Here is a 14,817-nt window from a genome sequence, read left to right on the forward strand (position 1 = left end):
CGCCTCCTGGTGACGTGTCCCTGCCACTGCCCAGAAACCACGTGTAAGAAAGTGCTGACAACCTAACTACGCACTATGGTTTCGACCCATCCCAACCAGTAGGGAAGGAGGAGGCGGGGCGGAGGAAAGCGAGGGCCCAATCCCCTCCCGCTTTCCGAGGGGAAGGCGGGGCTTGGGGTTTACCACGTTGGGTTTGTCCGCAGCGCTAATTACTTTTTCCAAAGGCTGTAGGGCTTCACTCCGGCTGGCGCCGCCGCCTAGCGCGCTCCTGCTTCGCCGCCACGGTCCGGGGGCTGCCGGTCCCGGGTACCATGTGTGACGGCGCCCTGCTGCCTCCGCTCGTCCTACCCGTGCTGCTGCTGCTGGTTTGGGGACTGGACCCGGGCACAGGTAGCGCCCCCTCCCACAGCCCTCTTCGCCCCGCGTCCTGCGGCTACCTTCCCTCTGCGCTCTCGCGGCGTCCTGGCGGCCCTGGGGCGGCGGCGGGACGGCTGACGGCGCCGGAGCGGAGAAGGCGCGGGCCGCTGCCGGAGTACGGGAATCGGGTGGCTCCGTGGCAGGCGCGCCGCCGCCGGGTCTCCGCTTGCCGATGCGCGGCGCCGTCCCGGGAGGTGCTCGGGCGGCTGCGCCGGAGACCCTCCCCGGGTGGCCAGCGTGGAGGTGCCGGGCGAGGGAAGGGAAGGCAGCGCCAGCTCCGGGTCGCTCTGTCCCCGCGCTGGCGCGGCTGGCGGCCAGCGGGAGGGCGGGCGTCCGGGCGGGCCCCGCCGCGCTGACGCGTCTCCTCTTTCCCCGCAGCTGTCGGCGACGCGGCGGCCGACGTGGAGGTGGTGCTCCCGTGGCGGGTGCGCCCAGACGACGTGCACCTGCCGCCGCTGCCCTCAGCCCCCGGGCCCCGACGGCGGCGACGCCCCCGCACGCCCCCAGCTGCCCCGCGCGCCCGGCCGGGAGAGCGCGCCCTGCTGCTGCACCTGCCGGCCTTCGGCCGCGACCTGTACCTTCAGCTGCGCCGCGACCTGCGCTTCCTGTCCCGAGGCTTCGAGGTGGAGGAGGCGGGCGCCGCCGGGCGCCGCGGCCGCCCCGCCGAGCTGTGCTTCTACTCGGGGCGTGTGCTCGGCTACCCCGGCTCCCTCGTCTCGCTCAGCGCCTGCGGCGCCGCCGGCGGCCTGGTACTGCCCGCGCCCCCTCCGGGTCGGCCGGTCGGGTCTGCTGCAGCGCAGGGTGGTCGCCGTGGAGGGTGGGGATGGGGCGCCTCTGCTGGAAGTCCAGCCTCCAGGGGAACCGGAGGGAACCTCCTGCCTTTCCACCTCTCCCCACCCTCCACCCCGGCTTTCGGTACCCACTATAGAGAAAGGGAGTGGGAGGGGCAGCATCCTAGTCCAGCGCCTCTGCGGCCGGTGGAACCCGCGCGGAGCTGGGTTGCATGGGGTATACGCCTCCCGCCCTAGGGAGCGCAGATCTGGCAGGGATGAAACTGTCAGGGCTCTGGACAGAGGCGCCTTGGCCCCAGTGTGGACAGAACACTGCATCTACACCGGTGTGTCAGCGTGTATGTTACGGGAGTACCTATGTGCGTATAGGTGTGCTGTTCTTGGACGTGGTGGTGGGGGAGTGGGCATTCACCTCCCTTCCTTTTGAGTCTTCTCTCTGTACCTGGAACAGGAAGTTTGGAGAGGTACCCAGGCAGGCCGCGGCTCACCCCACTCTTCTTAGCTGAAACGTAAGAAACAGGAGAGAAAGGGTGTTTGTCTTTGCTTCCTTATGCTATTAGTAGGCATTTGTCTGGTGCCCACCCACAACCAGGCCTGAGGGTGCTTACATTGGTGATGAACCCTATTCCTGCCCCCAGGAGCTCCCTTGCTGTGGTAGTAACTTCCCTGCCCCCAAGTCCCTGGCCTGTTGCATTTGAGGCACCCATAACAGGTGCTCCCGGGGGCGGGGGGTTCTTGTGTGCACTTGCCCTGCCTGTGCACACACTTGATCATGTGGCTACACTGGTGCCCAGACGAGCACTCAGCTTCTCCATCGTGCCCTGAAAGCAGCACACATGGCCAGCAGATGGGCTGCCACCAGCGAAGCTTGATATAGACCCAGAGCATGAACCGCAGGGATGCTCTTTGTCTTCTGTCTTGACTGGCCTCTTTGGAGGCAGTTTCTGATATTAGTTTGTGTCTGTCCTTCCCAGACACAAGAAACTGCTCCCCACATTTCCACCTTTTCTTGTGCCGCCATCTGGAATTCTCCAGCCCTTACAGAGTCTGTGGCAAATCCTTGAGAATCTACGAAGCCAGAAGGCCTGGGGGTGCAAGGTGTTATGTAAGACCTCTCCTTTCTTCCCAGTGCTGTGGGTATCTCTGGGTATAGTTTCCTAGCTCAGCCTGGCTCTCCTTTCAGGAATTTTCTGAATTCTGATTAGGGTATCATCTGCTTTTGCTCAGCTGGGAAAAATAGGCAACTTTGGTGAACCAAGGAAAGTGATATAGACCCTTGGAGGGGGCCTGGTAGGAAGGAGCTAATGTGGACCTGGGGCAGGGAATGTGGACCTGGGGCAGGAAATGTGGACCTGGGGCAGGGAATGTGGGCTGTGGGCAAGGAGGCTTAAGTAGGAGTGAGAAAGGCTCAGATCACTGTAGGGCTCGGGTCAAGGCTGTATCATGTTCTGGGAGGGACTGGAAGGCCCACATCATTTTTCCTGTTTTTGCCAAAGTGTTTAAAGTCTAAGTCACATCATTGTACTGTACATGGAAACATCTGAATCCCATTTGCTGCGGTTTAGTGAGTTTCTGTAGAGGTCAGAGTTTATACTTCTTGGTGTAAAGTTTCCAGCAAGGAGCTATCTGTGAAGGAGCCGAGGTGGAAAGCTGGATAACATTGATTTAAAATTCTCGCAGAGTGAGGGCTGGGCCCTGTCATAGATGGCATCTCAGCCAGCTTCTCAGCAAGACTGTCCTTCCCTTCAGCACCATGTGAGGGTGCTGTGCTTTAGATAAAGGAACCCGGCCAACAGGCTGAGTTCAGTGTGTGCCAGTGGCGGGTGTACCTCTAAGACTTCAGCTTTTAAATTCCTGCTGGAGCAGACACTTCTATTGTTTAGTCTGCCTTGTTCATCCCATTCATGTGAGCTGGACATTGGACACTTCCCCCTCCATACATGTTGAAGGCAGGAGGGAAGAGACAATGGGGTGACTTGGAGGTGAACCCTTTGCTTGCAAGGTGGCCCTGAAAGTGTAAAGAAAAGAAAGCAACAGAAACTTGGGCTAACCAAGTTTGCATCGCAGACTAGCTTTGACTTTGGTTCTCAGTTCAGGCGGCTGGTGATGTGTTAGTCCCTCTTGACCGTGGTGGAAGCTCTGTGAAGTGGAGACGTGGAGTTTTGTGTATTTGCTACGACAGGCTCGGCTATAAGGTGTGGGAAGGGAGGCTATAAGTGGATGATTTTTGATGGCCATGGATGAGGAGCATTTCAAAGTGTCCTTGTATCTAAAAATGAGGAGCAAGAGTCGGCAAACTTCTTTGAAGGACCAGATAAATATTTTAGGCTTTGTGCACCATATAGCCTTTGTTGCAGCTGCTCCAAGCTGCCCTTTTAGTGTGAAAGCAGCTACAGCTACGGAAGGCATGCAAGCGAAAGGATGTGGCGTTCAACAAAACTTCATTTCGGATGTTGAGTATCATGTTAATTGCTGGTAAGTCCCACTGTATCGAACATCTCCTAAAGGGCTTAGCAGAGAGTGTTGAATGCCTGGGCTGGGGGCACACAGGTTCTGTTCCATGTTGCATGGAATCTGTGCTGTTTATCTCCAGAGATGTTTGCTATCTGTTTAAAGGAGATGCATTATTATAATAGATCATTCCTTAGCTGTTTAAGGGCCATGGAGAGTAGAGCACGTGTTCCATTTTTGCTTCTTCTCCTTTTGACAGCAGACAGAGTCATGGGCCTGCGGCATTCCTTAGTGTCTTGTCTTGAAAAGCTGGGCCAGCTGCACTTTTTGGATCTTCAAAGACTATATAGACTTAAGTATTAATTGTTTTCTGTTTATGCTTCTTCATTGTATTTACATTTCCAAGAGTCTTTAGAGCATAGGCTTTTTGGAAGTGTTTTTATGAGCATATCATTTCAAAGCATGAACTTTAGGTGTATGAGGAGGGCCTTTCCACTCTTCAAGAATTTACGTAAGTTCGGATCAACTGCCTCTGTGACCAGGACCAGATCGTGGAAGGCCAGTGGAATTGGAATCAGGCTGAACTTCATAGGTAGACAGGATAGCAGAGGGGGTACTTCAAGATCAGCTTGAGTGTCAGGCTCTGAAAAGAATCTGTGCAGCTTGTCCAAAGTGAGTGGCTGGAGGGCTTGTTTTAGGAAGAGTGAACGAGAGGAGGGGAGGGCTGGAGGCCCCTGCTGTCAGGTTTGGTCTGCTGAGCAGTGGCCATCCTTCCTTGGATGATACTCACAAAGCTTGGGAAGGCCACCCACTGGAATGTGTCCACCCCTTCTTGGCCAAGGCTGTGGCCTGCCAGGGGCACACTGTGAGATGGTGGGACCAGACAGACCACCAGGGAGCTCTGGGCTGCAAAACATTAAGCCATAACCGCTTTCCAGGGCACCTAGAAGGACTGTGAGAAGGTCAGGCATCCTCCTACCATAGCTCCTCTGTTGTCACAGCCACATGCTGTAGGACTCTTATTTGGAATCACTGGGGTCAACCTGGTGGCCCAGCTCATCGTCACTCCAGCTGGTCAGCCTGACTGCAGACCGTGTGTCCATGTTGGTAGCACGTCATTTGTGGCACATGGGATGTTCATAGTTCTGTACAGCTGTTCCAGTCCACTAGGGAACTTTTAGAGAATGCTCACCTCTAATTTATAGGGGAGCAAGTGTAGTCCAGGTAAGAATAGATGGGGGCAGCCGGTTGCGGTGACTCACGCCTGTAATCCCAGCACTTTGGAAGGCCAAGGTGGGCGGACCACCAGGATGGGAGTTCAAGACCAGTCTGGCCAACATGGTGAAACCTCGTCTCTACTAAAGGTACAAAAAATTAGCTGGGCATGGTGGTGGGCGCTTGTAATTCTGGCTACTCGGAAGGCTGAGGCAGGAGAATCACTTGAACCTGGGAGGCGGAGCTTGCAGTGAGCTGAGATCCCACCAATGTACTCCAGCCTGGGCGAGCTCAGCCAGCTGATGAGTAGGCAGCTTAGGTTAGAAGTGTTGAGGACCCCACTTTTAAGAGGGCAGCCTGCGTTTGCATGACTCCTGTGATGAAGAAGCAGGTTTGGGATGTTACTACCTCTCTCTTTAGAAAAGAGTTATCAAACCCTTTTGATTGATTTATAAAATTGCCCAGCTTTATAATGCAGCCTCGCTCAATGGAGAACAGCTGAGTAGGAGTTAGTCTTGTCAAAAATGATATGGTGTGGAGACCCATTGGAAGGGACTGCATTATAATACATCATTATATTGAGACAGGTCTGAGGAAGGTATGTAGTCCTAAGTGATTACCTAGTATTGCTGAAGAATTGATCGTGTGCAGAATAAATATATTTGGAGAATACAGAGAATACAAAGCACATATATAGAACTTTGTAAAAAGAAACAATTGAGTGGATGTTAAGGGGCACTTTGGCGGGAATCGAAGAAGGGCAAAGACAGTTTCGTGAAGTTTGGAGGCATGAAAGTATTGGAGGGAAGAACTCAGAAGGTTCTGAGGCCTCTGGCTGCCACCTCTGGAACAACATTCCTGTGGCCTCATGGTGGCTTCTCTTCACACCCCTTTGTCCTCTCCAGCACTGCATACTCTTGTGTTCCTCCTGATTGCCCAGGGCTTCATCCAGCTGCAGCTCTCCAGGGCTGGGCTGACTCGTCTTAGGATGCCAGGCACTGACTGCTTCTGCACCAAGCTGCCCAGTAGTGTCGCCTAGGACACATATTGCATTTTCCCACTTTGAACTTTTGTTTAGTTGACAACATTTAAAAAAAAATGAAAAAGAAGTAAAAGATGGAATGATGAACTGAAGCAGTTTTCTTTGACTGATTGCATTCTTGGAGCTTATTTCCTGAACTCTGAAATACTGCAGCTGCCTGATCTTGGATGTGTGTGATGGGGAAGATGTTTTTTGCAGCCAGTACATCTGAGGGAACCATGCAGAGTCATTGGTTGACTTTTCCCTGGACCTGCTTCTGTGCACAGGTCCCCAGATGCGTGGTCACATTCTTGCTTCTTAGGAAATGAAACCGTTTGGCCATTCAGAGCTGCGATCTTGAGCAAGTCACTTAAGTCCTTTGAACCTTTCTGCCTGCAGCCGTACAGGGGTAAATAACATGGGCCTTGCAAGGCTGTTGATAGAATGGAAGAAGATAAAGTCTGTGAAATCATTTAGTGAGAGCCTGGCACATTAAGGCATTAAAAACAGGCTTCTTCTCTTGCCCTGCAGGCTATTCCCAGACTTTTCCAGTTATACATCAGCTGATCAGTCATCACTGTTGCCTGAATGAGCAGATCATTATCACACACCTGCCATGTGCAGGATGCTCTGGTAGGCCGCCCAGCAAGGCTCAGAGAGAAAGACAATGCAGGCCCTGTCTGGGAAGACAGTCCCAGCCTCCTGGAGGAAGGTGGGCTGGAGCCTGGAACTAGGCAGGGTGGGGTTTCGGGGAGGGAGGAGGGTAGGCTTCAGATTCCAGGAGGGAGGAGTGATGGAAAAGGCACTGAGGCCCCATTGTCCTGAGATAAGGGACCCATGAGTGGATTGGTGGGGTGGTGGTTTTAAGGGAGAGATGGGGGTAGAGGAACTGAACTGGCAGGCATGTGGATTAAATGGGCCAGATCTATGGGTGCCAACAAAAGGCATTTGGACTTTATCCTAGAGCAGTGGTTCTCAGCCTTGAGCCTGCATTACAGTCCCCTGGGGGGCCCGTTAAACTGATGGCTGGGCCCCACCCTGGGGTTTTTGATGTAGCAGGCCTGGGGTGGGCCTGAGAGCTTGCATTTCTCACAAGTTCCCCAGGGGATGCTGATGCGGCCATTCTGGAAGGGCACTCAGAGGGTCACTGGCTGAGAGGCAGTGGAGGATGGGTAGTTGGGGAATCCTGGGGATAGCTGTATGGGGAGGACTGGAGGAGAGGAGCACTTAGAGCAGGGAGGTGACCAGGCTTAAGCCTCTGAGGCAAGCCTCAGAAAGGAAGGAAGACCACAGGAGAGGGACTCTGAAGGGCAGGCTGGCAGTCCTTTTTGGCTGGCTGACACTGACTAGTGGTCTGAAAGGGCTGACACTAAAGTGAGGGACCCTGACATTCCTGAGGAGAGGCCTGCTTTGGGAAGAAGACCAAGCATCTGTGCTCAGGCATTTCACGTTTGAGGAGGCAGCAGCAGGACTCGGGGAGGGGCCCTCTGGGTGATGCCTCAGAAGGGGTGCAGGCTGGGAAGCCCCACATGGCCGTGTTGTGTGGGGGAGGCTCCTTCCACCAGAAGAGGTGCATGCCCACCGGAGAGTCAGAGGCAGGGCGGGAGGATCTGCGGTCACACGGTGGCTTTTTCTTCTTGGAAGCAGGTTGGTCCCTACAGGAAGCAAACTTACCACCCCTTTGGCCCCATCCTCTCAACCCATCTTGACCTAGAGAAGGAGACCTAAGTAAGACCCACTCCTGTTAACTGAGGAGCTGCAGACTCCTGAAGAAAGGGAATTCCATTGCGGTCTTTGTGGAATCATGTGACTTTGTCCCCTCCCACAGAGGCATGCTGCTTTGAAGCATACAGGAGAGACCTTCTCTGTTATCTTAACTGCATTTTCTAAGTGAACTTGTGCTAACATTAGGTGATAAAAACCGCTGTGTCTTTCACACTCTCCACACTGCAGTGAGAGCTAGTCCTGCTTCAGGCAGGAGGTGGTGTGGAGTGAACAATACCTGATTTACAACTCTGTCTTAACAGAACCCTTCAAAGCAAGTACCCACAACAAAGAGAGTTGAAAGGTAACCACTCACAACTGCTGAAATATCAAGTTATTGCCTGATCCATTTTATTTGACCCACACTTCTTTAGTATAGCATACCAAATCCTGCAAAACTTAAGATTTCTCTTTTAAGAGCACCATTTCACTGGGGGCTTTATTATATCCCTTAAAATCAAGGGGCCTCAGGGCTGCTAGTTCTGTCTGCCATAGGCATTTATTTCTACACAGTTTGTCTCTTTGGAGGACGGTTGCAGGCCTCCTGTATCTAAGACACAGGCTTATTGCTGGTATTTCTTTACCACCATCAATGGGACAGAAGAGGCCTTGGACAAACATTTCCCTGAGTCTCCCCTCTCCACATAGATGGTAACTGCAGGAGTCACACAGATCCAAGAAGCCCTGCTCAGCTCTTGGGGCCATGTGCAGTGGTGGGCTAGAAGCAAGGGTAGTAGGCAGAGCTCCATAGAGGAAAGCCCGGGTTCCAAATCCGAGGACCTCTCCACATGGAATCAAGGCAGTAGGTGTCCAGGGTCTCCAGCCCCCGGTTAAAAGCTAGGACGGCGCTTCTCAACCCTGGCTACACATTGAATTTTCCTGGTCACCTTTGAAAACATGTCAGTGCCTGGGCTCCACCCTAGAGATTCTGATTCACTTGGCCTGGAGTAGGGGCTGAGGCATCAGGAGTTTTCAAAGCTCCCCAAATCATATCAATATGTAGCCGGGGATGAGAAGCCCTGAGCAAGGGGGTTGCAGACAGTCCTTACAGGTAACTGCGTTTTCAGTCGCATATTTTCTTTTTGAGTAACTGTTATGTGGCAGTCATTGGCAAAAACAGGAGTAATAATTCTGATCTTGCCTCAGTGGAACAAACCATTAGGTCGTGAAAGTGTCCTATAACATGGGGTAGTGGACTGGAATTTAAGAGTGCAGGGGGCTGCAGGGAAGGGGGGTTTATTTAGGGAAGAGAGGAGATCAGGGAGAGAGAAGGAGGGCTGGTGGGTATTTTGGCGTAAGACTGCGTGTAATGCACAGGTGGCAATTCTCAACAGGACGTTTGACCACTGGTGGTGTGCTGACAATGGCAGTGTTAGAGACGGTAGAAGGAGGCTAGGGACAGTGAGACAGTGAGGGAGGAGGAGGCAGGGCCCTTCCTCATGCTGGTTCCCAGGGTGAGGGCCGTGTTCAGCCCCTCCCTCCTGGTGCTACTCCTGGCCACATCTCTGCTTGAGGTCGGAGCCCAAGAGGGCAAGTGGCTGCCAGGTTGAGGACGCACTAGTCCATTTATCCATCATTCCCTGTTTTCTTCCTTAAGTATATAAAAACCAGCACATGGGGTCCCTGAGAATTGTAAAGAAAAACCTTCCCTAAGGTGCTAAGTGATGCTTTGCGTGTATATATGAGTGTGTCTGTGTAGGATTTCTCACCAAGGTGAGATCTCCCTGTCTTTAAAAACTTGTTCGGCCTTAGAACTAACAGCTAAGTGCTTTTTATGCTGGGGTTTGTGAATGCAAACTCTAGACTGAACGAATAATAACTGACTTTGAAAGTGCTAGATTGCGGGGAGGGGTTTGACCCACAGCCAGGGTGTTTCCACATGAGTCCAGCCCCTCATTAGAGTGAAGCGTATCCTCTAGGGAGCAGGGGTTTCCTCCCACGTGGGACTCTATCCCACGCGCTGTGCCGTACCCTGCCCACCCTACCTTGACCGTGGAAGTTTTCAGGTGTTCTGCACCGAGGCTGCGTTGTGCACAGCTATGATGGAGCTCTGCAGATCCCACTGTGGCCACCCTCTTCCATTTCTTCAGTTTCCGTAAAGTTTCCTAGTGAACAAACTCAAGTTTTCACTTTAAAGGAGAGAGAGAAAGCTGTGCTCTCCTGCAGGTCATGCAGTGCCACTTTGAGACAGTTTTATTTGGGCAGTAAAATCTTTGAGTTGTTCTTGGCAAAAGTTCTAATGAAATGGAAACCTTGAAATATGCTTAGAGCGGTAAGTATGGCCTCACCCTGTATCTTGGGGATGCAAGGTTGCAGGCGACCTTATTAGTTGATCTGATGTACTTTCCAGGAATCTTGGTACTGGTGCATCTTTTCAGAACGTAGAGGGGGGTCTATCTTATTTGGCTGAAGTGAGCTTTATACTTGAGCCTGGAGTTAGCTCTGCGTGTGGTAGGGAGTGCTGCTTCTCCAAGTGTGGTCCCTGTATTACATGAGACCTTCTTAAAAATGAACATTCTTGGGCTCCAGCAGGACCTCCAGGTGATTTGGGTGCATGCTAGGCTTTGAGAACCATGGCTTTTGAAAAGTGAGGGTGGAAGAGGGAGACAAGAAAGGATATCATGACCCCCTGAGACTCATCCCCCAGATCTCCTGAATCTGTGTGATCAAAGGCAGTTCAGGATTGTTCCCAGGAGAAGGGTATGTTGACTGCATCGATCAGTGTACAAACCAGGTCCTCCCCTGGCCCTGCCTGGGTTTGATTTCCTTGAGAGATTTACCATTTTGACTCCACATAAGAAGGGAAGCTAGCAGCAGGTGCCTGGGGAAGGAGGGCAAATTGTTTTGATGCTGTCGAAACAATACTAATGTTACTCTTAATATACCCAGGATAAGATACATTTTTCCATTAGGGATATAAATGTCATTCCCAACAATTTCAGTGTTACCTCTCAGGTGGACTTTTGGGAGGATGATTTTTAAAGTAACTTAAAAAATTATTTTAAAATTAAAAATTTGATAATGAAGTAGTTCATCTTCTCTGAAAGGCAACATGGAAAATGGATGTTATTGTAGCTGTCTCTGTACCCCTACCCCCAACGCAGCTGCTCTGTGGTATGTTTGTAAGTCACACAGAAGCTCACTCTTGGGCTCAGGTAAATCTGACCAATTTGCAAAGAAAAGAGCCCAGACATGGAACTCACACCTAGGTGGCCTTGCCTGCTCCTCCAGCGGTGGAGGGAGCCATGGGCATGTGTGAATGAGGATGACCAACATTGTGTTTCCTTCTCCTTTCTGGACAGGTTGGCCTCATTCAGCTTGGGCAGGAGCAGGTGCTAATCCAGCCCCTCAACAACTCCCAGGGCCCATTCAGTGGACGAGAGCATCTGATCAGGCGCAAATGGTCTTTGACTCCCAACCCTTCTGCCGAGGCTCAGAGATCTGGGCAGCTCTGCAAAGCTCTAACAGGTGAGTCAGGGCAGCAGCATGACCGGCTTAGAACACACGCACAGCCCACATCCTTTGTGTGTCTCCAAGTGCACTGAAGCCACGTGAGTGAGAACTTACCTTCCCCTATATTTCAAAAGCTGTTTTATTGCCCTAAGACCACTTCCTTTTCCTTTCTATGTGTCTTAGTGTCAGCAGCCCTTTGAAAAAGTCATGGTTTTATTTCTGCAAGGAACTCATGATCTCTTTCATGCAGTACCTCAATTTTATATATCAAGAGCAAGTTGAGGTCCAAAAATCCTCTAGGGCTTATTGATCAAACCCCAGGTTTGTAGCCAAGCTTGGATGAGAATTCCGTCCTCCTGGTGCCCTGACCAGGAGCTCACTCTTAATAATACAGTGCTCCTGAGTTCTGGCTGCACTAATTAAAGCCACCTGGGACGCCTCTGAAGCTGCGATTCTTGCAGTGTGGCGCCTGGGCCAGCAGCATCAGCATCACCTGGGAACTTGTTAGAAATGCACATTTTCAGGCCAGACCTGTGAATCAGAAACTCTGGGGGAGGGTCCAGTAATCTCTAGTTTCATGGGCCCTCCAAGGGATTTAGATGTGTGCTAAAGTGTGAGAACCACTGCTTTAAGAAATGCCATGCACTGGCCTGTCTCCCAGCATCCTGATCTTTTTTAGTCTGGGATATGATTTGGGTTCCAGTGTTTTTAAAAGTGATTTTTTATGCAGTGTAGGGGGAGAACCTGGGCTCTTATACTCTGGGTGTCTCTTTGAGCATCCCTAATGTTGATTACCCATCACATGTTTAAGAACATTTTATGGGGCTGCAAATGTCCCCAGATGAAGTTGGATCACAGGTGGCATTTCCTCCCAGGAGATCGTGGGACCCCACTACTGACTTCTGGGGGTTGTGCTTCTGTAGTTTAAAGACTTATCTTTGTATGAAAATGCAGTGTGTCTTAGTTTAGTATTCTGGTGACATTGGAAACAATGGGTCTTGGTTTAGTATCCTGGTGACATTGGGAATAAATTGTGTGACTGCTTTAGAATTACCTTGTTATTTGTAAACAAGTTGTGCAGTTGAGCTCAGCTGCTGTGTGTGGACTTGATGGAAGTACGTTGACTTTCTCCTTAGCCTAGTCTGGGTGAGCAGGGTGGGTATTAGAGGTGATTGTGCTGGATAGAGGGCATCTCTGAAACCTCAGGAGAGCTTTGAGTCTCAAATGGAGTCATTAGGCTTTTTCTGTTTTTTCTGCATCCTTACAAAAGTAAGGAGGACCAAATAAAATTACTAGTACCTAAAAAATACCGTTTAATAGGAAACAGGGTCTTTGGTAAGTCTAATGTTGTGTGTGGGCTTGATGTCAGTATGACTTTTTTTTTGGAGACACGGTCTCACTCTCTCACCCAAGTTAGAGTGCAGTGGTGTGATCATGGCTTGCCACAGCCTTGACCTCCTGCACTCAGGTGATCCTACCTTCTGAGTAGCTGGACCCATAGGCAGTGTACCACCACACCTGGCTAATTTTTGTTTTGGTAGAGGTGGGGTTTCACCATGTTGCCCAGGCTGGTCTTGAACCCCTGGGCTCGAGTGATCCTCCCGCCTTGGCCTGCCAAAGTCCTGAGATTATAGGCATGAGCCACTATGCCTGACCCTCCCCAGTGTACTATTTTTAACCTGAGCCCCTGACTCTACCTAGTTCTGTCTTGACGTACCAGCGCAGAGGCAGAGAGATTTCTCTACGGCAGTGGTTCTCAGTCCTGGCTGTACCTTGGCCTCACCTGGGGAGCTTCAACAACTCCTCACGCCTGGGTCCCACCCACAGAGAACCACTTTAATTAGACATCCTGAGGACATCTGGCAATGTAAAGGCTCCCAGGTGGTTCTGATGTTCAGCTGGTATTGAAAACCACGTCACTAAGGACTGTTAAACCTGAGGAATAGCATCTGTGGGCCATCGGGAGTGGATTTTCCCATTTGAGCACCTTCAAGCAGGGCCATGCAATGAAACAAAGGATAAATATGTCTTCTCACTCTTCCCTCTGCTCACGCCACCGTTCATCAGCCGCTAGTCCATGGGCAGAACTCAGCATGCTTGTAGATGAGATAATGGGATGTTTGTCTAATGACCACCTTCCATCCTCTTTAGTCGTGTGATACTGAGGATCACTGACAACATGATAAATGGTGCTTGTGTTTGCCTTTTTGTCCCTAAGAAGAGTTTTGAGGCATTCTTTTGATAGACTGTTTAGCCTTTAATGAGGAAATAAAATGAACAAAACCAGGGTGGGGTGGATGTGATGGAAAAAGTTAAAACAAGAGCAGCCATTCAAGACTGTAGGGAGAAATTTCTGAACTTGCTTAAAAATATAATCTCTCCTTCCCTGCTCTCAAACCTTGCATCAGCTTGCTTTGAGCAGGCTGTAATGTGTGTATTTAAGGTTGTGCCCGACTCAGGCTCTGCACTAGTGAGGAACACAGACGCAGAGGAGAGTTACATATTTTGCTTCTGGTCCTTCTTGCATTGCATGAAATATTCAGTAAATGTGGCTGTTCTGAGAAGGACAACGGGCCTTTTAATAGGCTGAGCTAATGAGCGGTCAGGCCCTATCTCATTTGGATTAGCTTTCAAACATCAGGAGTTTAGAAATCAGGAAAATTAAATTTACTGGGACATCTGCAAAGTACATTCTTGAGGTTTCCTAGAAGTTTCCTAATCTTTCCTAGAAAGATTAATCAGATTAATCCAAGATTTCCCATGGGAACGTGCTCTTCCTGGCTGAGCGTGGCAGCCATAGGTTTCATGTCCTGTTGTTGACCCTGTGTTATGATAGCCTTGAACATGGTCTGAGAGTAGCCTTGCCTGCTCTTGTAGGTGAGGAGGAGTCTAAGAAACTTCCTCCATGAAGCACTCAGTGTACTTGAAAGGTGAACCCAGGTGCGCCGCTGTGCTGAGCAGGATTTTATGTCTGAGCAGGGGTGGGGGCTAGAAGGACTGACACAGCAAAGGCCACCTGGGAAATGTTTCTTTCCCTTGGATACTACTGAGGTTGCATTTCTAGTGGTCTTTGGGGCTTCAGGCGAGGGGACAGGCTGATCCTGTTTCCTACATTGCTCCTTATTTTGGGAGCCTGATAAACTGATCCATGCAATAGCACTCCAGGTTGGAACTTGGCAAACTGAAATGGTACCTTGGATATTTTGAAATGTTTCTTGATTTTTAAACAGTTATTTTGACTTCAGACCTTTTAATCTTCCTTCAGTGCTTATTTTAATTTCTCCATTATGATTCAGTTTAGAATCTTCCTCCCAGCATTTTCATGCTCTTAAGTAACAATATGAATCTTCCTCTCTTCACCAGTGGTGTATTTCACATGTATATGGTAGAAGGTGAAATAGAAGAGTAATTTGCAACATAGGAATCCCACTGATATGCTGAGTGGTGGTGAGCTCATTGGAACGTGATTTTGCCTCCAACTGTGGTTTCTGTGAAGCACTGATGTCTCCTTTATAGGTTAAGTTCTGTTATCATTGTCTTAAAAACTCATTGTAGTTATTTTCCAGTATTGTTTTGTTCATTTATAGCATTATAAAGGTAATGTCAATGAGTATTTGATGGATACGGTAACTGTTTAGAAACTGTATTGCTAATTTATGCAAGAATTTGCATGTATAATACGTGTATATCCTCTGTAATGTGCAA

At 50.4% G+C, this 14,817-nt stretch overlaps 1 protein-coding gene across 2 annotated transcripts in view; it reads left to right on the forward strand.

Moving 5' to 3' along the window:
* Positions 1-228: 228 nt before the first annotated feature.
* ADAMTS17 (ADAM metallopeptidase with thrombospondin type 1 motif 17) overlaps positions 229-14,817 on the forward strand; it is a 365,163-nt gene continuing 350,574 nt past the window's right edge. For both annotated transcript variants that reach the window (XM_030931256.1, XM_030931257.1), the window contains exons 1-3: positions 229-390; positions 796-1,166; positions 10,962-11,127. In XM_030931256.1, coding sequence (XP_030787116.1) covers positions 312-390; positions 796-1,166; positions 10,962-11,127 — 616 coding nt within the window. In that variant the 5' untranslated portion in view covers positions 229-311. The remainder of the gene's footprint in view (positions 391-795; positions 1,167-10,961; positions 11,128-14,817) is intronic.

This window comes from Rhinopithecus roxellana, chromosome 5 (genome assembly GCF_007565055.1).
Source record: "Rhinopithecus roxellana isolate Shanxi Qingling chromosome 5, ASM756505v1, whole genome shotgun sequence".
NCBI lineage: Eukaryota > Metazoa > Chordata > Mammalia > Primates > Cercopithecidae > Rhinopithecus > Rhinopithecus roxellana.